Here is a 7,623-nt window from a genome sequence, read left to right as displayed (position 1 = left end):
TTTGCTGTGTTTTACACTTTAGTATTTATGTTTATAGTTAGCTTTGATATTCGCTTAATTGATTAGAAAGATTTTCTTTTCATGATCTGATATTTCCTCAAATGTTCTTATTATGGGGTAGTACTTGCTGGTGCTTGAATTTCAAATATTTACTAAATATTCAATTCAGATAATATTTGTTTAAAACATTTGACAAACACATGTATATGAAAAAAAAAGATGTATTTATGTTCAATACAATGAATACAATACAATGCATATTTAGATATTCAGGTAGCGCATCAAACCCTCTTTGATGTCAGTGCCCTCCTCCTCTGCACCTTGAGCCACTACTACCCCAGGCTCTGCTGCTGCTGCTGCATCCCACCCATCATCATAGGTCTCTCCATGACTCTCACAGAGGTTATGTAGAGCACAGCATGTCAGCACCATGGATTTCACAAGTTTCACATCACAGTCATTTCTTTTCATGAGGCAACGCCACCTTCCCTTCAGTCTACCAAATGCGTTTTCAACCACTACCCGTGCGCTGCAAATTGTCTTGTTGTATACCACATGTTCTGCTGTCAGCCGTCCAGTGGCTGGGAAGGGTTTTAAGAGCCAGCTTTGCAAGGAATAGGCATTGTCTCCCAGCATGTAATAGCCAGCATTCACCCCACCAATGTCCCTGGTGCAAGGTGGAAAGTAGTTGCCACGACTGGCTAACTCCCACAATGAGGACAGCCTCAAAACCCGAGCGTCATGCATGCTCCCAGGCATTCCTGCAAACACATTCCAGAAATGTCCCTTTCCATCTACAACTCCTTGAAGGATGATGGAGTGCCAGCCTTTCCGGTTGAAATAGTCACAGTGGTATTCCTGTGGTGCCAAGATGGGTATGTGTGATCCATCAATAGCACCTACACACTGTGGGAGCCCCCACCGGTTCTCAGTGTAAGCAGCCATTTCTGCAAACTTCTGCCGGTCTGGTGAACAAATTAGTTCTGGCACTAACAACGCCTCTGCAGCAGCACAGAAGTCTCGCACACACCGGCACACAGTGGTGTTGCTCACTCCGAAAATATGTCCAATGCTTCTGTACTCTGAGCCGGTAGCAAACTTCCACAGTGCGATGGCCACTCTCTTCTTTAGAGGTATACACACGCGGAATGTTGTGTCCTGTCTCTCCATCGCTGGCCGCAGTTTGTTGCACAGGTAGGTGTATGTTTCCTCAGACATCCTGAAGTTATCCACCCACTGAGTGTGTGTGAAAGATGGAACAATCACAGACCACCACTCGGTAGCTCGGTCGAGCATCCAAACACATGGTCTGCGGCGACGTAACTTCTGAAATACACAAACAAAAGCATACATATTTGAATACGTAAAAGTGGTAGCTACAATTAATTAAATATTTGAAACACTTTGGTCGTATTGTGAGCGTGAGCCTAAACACATGGCTAGTTAGCGAACGTTAGCTTACCGAGTAGTTGTCCTGTTGTAGTCTCTGCAGCGTTGTAGGACTTCCAAAACTCTCTCGTCAGCTTCTTCTGCATCTCGTCTTGCTATACGCAGCCTACTTTGAAACATCACTTTCCTGCTTGCTGTGATCACTTTCCTGCTTGCTGTGATCACTTTCCTTCTTGCTGTGATCACTTTCCTTCTTGCTGTGATCACTTTCCTTCTTGCTGTGATCACTTTCCTTCTTGCTGTGATAACAAGCCACACACCAAGAAACAAGTAAACGATCGCTTCCACATCCTCCATTGTTGTGTGTGTTTTGTGAGTTGTGTCGCATTGAAGATGACGCCACTGCAGTTTTATCCAGCGTCGCTCCGCCCAAAAAGCCCGCCAAAAAGCTGATCGCCCCGCCTACACTGCGTTGCTACCCCAGGTCCTAAACTGTAATGGAAATGCGCCACAGTCTTGGATGGCCAGCGAGGACGCTTAGGGACGCTTAAACGGGGCTACCCCGTTGCAGTGGAAATGCGCCATAAGTGCGGGGCCCCACTGGCTCTACAAATAGCTGAAGAAAAGTTATGTTGTATGGGAGCAGATTGCCGGGCCCCCTTCCTATTTATACCGGAAGGAGGCCCGAGGGTGGGGCCCACCTAGCGGGTGGGCGTGGACTACAAGTGTTTCAGTGCTGCGCGGGGGCGCAGAGGGATAACCCAATAGCGATAGCCTTAGAGGGCTGCGCCATTTACTCATAGAAGCTGGGGTTAGTAGGTAACCTCAGATCTAAACAAGACAGAACACAACACAGACAGATCGTGACAATATATCTATTGCAGTTATGATATATGACATCATAACATACAATTGTATAAAACACAATTTGCTTACATCTTTGTTGTCTTTTGAGAATCAAACAAAACAGATTTAAATAAAAATAATAAACAAACAAGTGAAATGAACTAAATTGCTGAATTGCTTTTAATTCACTGGCAGGAGCGACAAGTGAGGAGGAGGAAAAAGTGAACAACGAGGGAGAGATTGAACAAAGAGAAAGAGTAGAGGACAGAGAGAGTAATGAACAGGAAGAAGACAGAGAGACTCAAGAAGATGGAAGAGAGGCTGCAGGTTATGGAAAGGAGAGAGACATGGACAATGAATGTTGACAATGTTTTGTGATCATTTTAGCCTCTTCTGCATGTCCAGATCATTAATAGTAACAATCAACTGATTCTTATGCATTACACTTTCAGAAATAATTGATGCTGCAGCCCACTGACATGGTTTGAAATCAATATATTATCCAATTTGTGACCCCCCACAGGACTTAAAAAGCACCAACTAGATCATGAAAATCACAAAAATCTTGGGGGGGTATACCCCCTAACCCCCCTAGCATTTTTGGACCTCGGTGTTTAGGAAATCCTGGATACGGCCCTGCTCAAGAGGCATTTTGTTTAATATTTTTTTGATTAAAAAAATAAATAATGACAAGGTAGGAGAGGTTTTCCTACGTTTTTCATGAAAAATGATGTCCAAGGAGTGTAGGGTTTGGGAATTATGGAAGGTTTAAAAAAATATTTGGGCGAAAAAGCACTCCTCCACTCTGTTTTGAGATCAATGCACTCTAGACTTAACAAGCTGCTCAATACAATGTTAAAATCTGAAGAAGGCCTATTTACCAAGCTCCAAACTAAGTTAAATATCTCAAAAAGTGTAAAAGATATCAAACATCTGAAGAACAGTTTTATAGCTGAATGTCTTGTGATCATTTTAAAGTTGGAATGAAGTCTCTAGCTGAAAGTATGTGGAAGGAGTAGCATTTGGCGCATGGTGTAGTTAAAAGAGGATTTGAAGGTTCCTCCCATTGAGTTCCATGTTAAAAAGCTGAATATTTAAAAAAGTATGAAATATTTAAAAACATATTTCCCATCATGTGCTGAACAGGCTGAATAGTTTGATATTTGAATGGTTTCTGTAGCTGAAAGTAGGCTGCAGTTATTGAGAGCCAAAGTATTGGTTGAAACTAGAAAATGCATTTCCTGCAGAAATGTGTGTGAATGCTGTAAAGTGTGAACATTTGTGGCTGAATTTAGCTGAAAATGCAGAAAAAGCTGAATATTTTATTAGCTGAATGGTAGCTGCTTTTAGCTACAGAGACCAAGTAAGTGTGTTGCTGAACTTAGCGGAGAAATGCAGAAAAGTAAAGTGATTTGAATTAAATTGTTACAGCTCAAATGCATTGCAATTACTTTGTTGAAAACTTGAAAGTGAAATGTTAAACTGGAAAAGTAGGAAAAATAGTGAATCTTAATATTTTAAAGGTAGAAACAACAACATGTATAGCCTCAATGTCCTGAAATAGCTGAATACGTTAATAGTTGAATAGTTTCTGCAGCTGAAAGTAGGCTGAAGGAGTTATATATTGTTTACAAACACCTATGTGTGTAAGCCCAGAGATCAAAGGTTACCATGGAGATCTGCTGTGAAAAGAGAGCCTTTCCATTTGTTCTGAGGGAGAAATAAACCTCTTAAATTTCTAATTATAGTTTAACAATGGTAGCTGCTTTTGGTAAAATGTCAGTGTGTGTGTGTGTGTCTGTGTCTGTGTCTGTGTCTGTATGTCTGTCTGTGTGTGTGTGTGTGTGTGTGTGTGTGTATGTGTGTGTGTGTGTGTGTGTGTGTGTGTGTGTGTGTGTGTGAGTGAGAGAGAGTGTGTGTGTGTGTGTGTGTGTATGTGTGTGCGTGTACCAGTCTGTCTTTGGGCGTGTCTGCTCTGATTAGATGATGTCACTCAGCTGTTCAGGGCCACAGTGTGATGGTTTGGTGGCGTTCTGAGCTTGTCAGTTGGAGTTATGACATCATCACACAGGTGTTTGTGTTTGAGCTAACGACGTGTTACCATAACAACTGCGCTTGAGCCCAGAGATCAAAGGTTTCCATGGTGATTTGCAGTAATCAGTCAGAGGAGAGCTTTCCCATTGATCTGAATGAGAGATAAACCTCTTACATGTGAAGGTTTTGTTGAAGAACCGTAGCAGATATTGGTGAAACTTCAATGCGTGGAGCATCTCAGGACCGTGGGGAGTGTCTATGTGTGCTTTTTTTGTACTTTTGGGTCAATAATGTGGCATTTTTGGCAGATTAACTAAAGGTGTGCAGTTGGTGCTGTGATGAAAGATGACGCTGCATTTACAATTGGCCTTAATGGAGACATGTTGAACGTTTTTGTCACTTCATGCCCTCAAGAGGCATTTTGTTTAATGTTTTTGTTTAATTTATTTTTATTTTCCAACCTAGGAGAGGTTTTCCTACGTTTTTCATGAAAAATTATGTCTCAGGAGTAGGGATGGGTATCGAGAACCGGTAGTAAGTCAATACCGGTACCTGATTGGACGGTATCGGTATACTGTTAAGCAGTGGCGAACCGTGTCTATCACAACTGGACCTTCTGTAGACACATACACCCCCCTCCGCCGCCCCCCCCCCCACCCCCTCCGCGGCATTATAATGTCTGTCTTTTCACTGAATTGTCGTCTTGAAAAGGGTACTCACAACAATTCCGCAACAACTTCATCTTCACCTGTTGCACTTGTCATTTCAATGTTAAAAACAATAAAACGGCATGAGTTGCTTCGTCGCATTCATCTAGATCAGTGTTTCTCAAACTTTTTCATACCAAGGACCACTTAACCAATAAAAAAACACTCGAGGACCACCTAACTCCACAAATATCCAAAAACACATCGTTTTTTACAAATCGCCTGAAAATGGTACAAACAAGTGGCAACATGTGTGATGAAGGTGTTTATCTGGGCTATATTATGCAATTGAAAGTGAAACTTAAGCTCGCTCCATTGCGGAGATATTCCCGCGAGAGTGCGAAAAACTTAAATGTATTTATTTATTTCAAATGTGAAATTTTACCAATATACTCACTAGGGGGCGATCACGGACCACCAGTGGTCCGCGGACCAAACTTTGAGAAGCATTCATCTAGATCCTCTGTCTCGAGCCAGTTAACTAGCGGGCCTTCTAGAACACCCTGGAATCGAGGGGAACTCTGAAAGAATACGCCCATTGGCTACAAATCAATATATGATTGGTTGATCAAACTGTCAGTCCAAACGTACGCTCTCATTCAGTGCAACGGCCAGGGCATTCTATCAAGGATGTAGAATACCTTGGTTGAAGGATATTCTACCCAGAGACCCAGAACAAGATCTGATTGGTTGCTTTATTTTCTAACACAAAACCACTGAAATGCGTAGTGCATGGTCCGAGAAGGACAAACAAATCAACGTAACACTGTAATATTACAGATCAACAACACAGATACGATTCTCATTTATTCATTTTATATACATTTTATTTATATAATTAAATCGATTTTTTGTTTGTTTCATTCTCTGAATACCTTGAAGGCCCTGACGGTTCGCCACTGCCGTTATGCCGCTGGACAAACGGTGCTGCTATCGGTATATGTGTTACGTCTACTTCCTTAGTTTAACTTTAAACCATTCTGGTTGGTTGGGAACCCTCATCCCGTGTGATGTATCCGGTTTGAGACCCCTCTGATTGGCCACTGTAAATGCCACTCGTCATCTCTCTCAACAGTAGTGATGGGAATTATGGCTCTTTAAAGGGAGCCGGATCTTATGGCTCCGTTCCTTTCAAAGAGCTCGTTTGCGACCGACACATCACTACTCAACAGCGCTCTTATTATTGTTGTGAGACTCCCGCAGGCATGGCGGACAGAGCGAAGCGATCGAAGGTCTGGGTGCACTTTAAAAAATGTAGTGGCGATAGTGCAAGGTGCAATCTATGTACTCAATTAGTTGCTTGTAAAGGGGGTAACACACGCAACTTAATGAAGCATTTGCAAACGAGACACTCATTGAATCTAAAACGGTGCAGCGTATTTGACAGCCTAAACAATGTGGCTGCTCGCAATACTGCTAGTGCTAATAGTGCTAGCGGGCTTCAGCCGTGCCGTGTGTGAATGTGACCTGAGCGAAGGCTCGCAGGCAGGTTAGCTGCTTCGCATGGGTAATATGTTTTGTTTACTTGAGTGCAGTCTTGCAAGCACATCGCCTCGTCTTTTTTTTAGTTTATTAACACTGACAGTGTATTAATGTGAGCTCCTACACCTATAATAATTTGGCCTTTCATTGAATTATTTCTGTCATTGTGAATTGGAAAACTGCATTTAAATGTTGTTAAAGGTCAACGTTTCAATGTATGGTTCAGCAATTGTTGGTCATTTACTAGGAATTGACATATTTTAAGATCAAATACTTTGTTCTATGTTTAAACCTTCGGACACATTTTGACGTGTTTCAGTTCAGCACATCATTTATTTTGTGATGATTTAAAAGTACAATCCAGAATAATATACGTACTCGCCTTTATCTTTTTGCCATCTTAGCCTTTTTACCAATTTCTTCATATCACAGTTTTGCATGATGTCACTGTAGGACAATGTTTTAAGGATCTCTTGTCGAGCTAGGTTGATGTAACTGATTTTCAAATGTTAAAAAATTGCTCTTTTCATCCTCTGTCTCAGGGAAAACCCCAAAAAGCATGATAGGGCGAGCCAGGCCCCTTTAAGTTATTTTATTTATTTGTGTCTGCTTCTGAGAAGCTAATACAGAACGTTATACAGTTATTTCTGCAAGAAAATTACAACAAAATGACTGTTTAATCTTCACATCTTGTATTCATGTTTATAATTTTGAGCACCAAATTATTGAAAAGTATCGATAAGAGTATCGAAAAATACAGATACCGATAAGCAGTACTGGTATCGGTATCGATAAAATCCTAACGATACCCATCCCTACTCAGGAGTGTAGGGTTTGGGAATTATGACAGGTTTAAAACGTTTTTTTGGGCACATTTCAAGTTGTCCTCCACTCTGTTTTGAGATCAAAGCACTCTAGGCCTTAACGAGCTTTGCAGTACACACTCATGTTAAAATCTAAAGAAAGCCTCTTTACCAAGCTCCAAACTAAGTTAAATATCTCACAAAGTGTATAAGATATCAAAAATATCAATACGAATTGAATGGCTGAAGGTGTTGTGATCATTTTAAAGTTCGAATGAAGTCTCTAGCTGAAAGTATGTGGAAGGAGAAGCATTTGGCGCAAGGTGTAGGTACAAGAGGATATGAAGGTTCTTCCCATTGAC

At 41.4% G+C, this 7,623-nt stretch overlaps 1 protein-coding gene across 1 annotated transcript; it reads right to left on the bottom strand.

Annotated features, from left to right (window-relative positions):
- Positions 1-261: 261 nt before the first annotated feature.
- On the bottom strand, positions 262-1,218 carry LOC117546358 (protein ANTAGONIST OF LIKE HETEROCHROMATIN PROTEIN 1-like). The gene has a single exon (XM_034216568.1). The coding sequence runs from the start codon at positions 1,216-1,218 to the stop codon at positions 262-264; it is 957 nt and encodes a 318-aa protein (XP_034072459.1).
- Between the last annotated feature and the right edge of the window lie 6,405 nt (positions 1,219-7,623).

Source organism: Gymnodraco acuticeps, unplaced genomic scaffold, assembly GCF_902827175.1.
Source record: "Gymnodraco acuticeps unplaced genomic scaffold, fGymAcu1.1, whole genome shotgun sequence".
Taxonomy (NCBI): Eukaryota; Metazoa; Chordata; class Actinopteri; order Perciformes; family Bathydraconidae; genus Gymnodraco; species Gymnodraco acuticeps.
Note: the sequence above shows the minus strand (reverse complement) of the source record. Positions and strands in the feature narration are given on the sequence as shown.

Coding starts and splice junctions, on each gene's coding strand:
- LOC117546358 (XM_034216568.1), bottom strand. CDS start 1,218: ATGTCTGAGGAAACATACACCTACCTGTGCAACAAACTGCGGCCAGCG.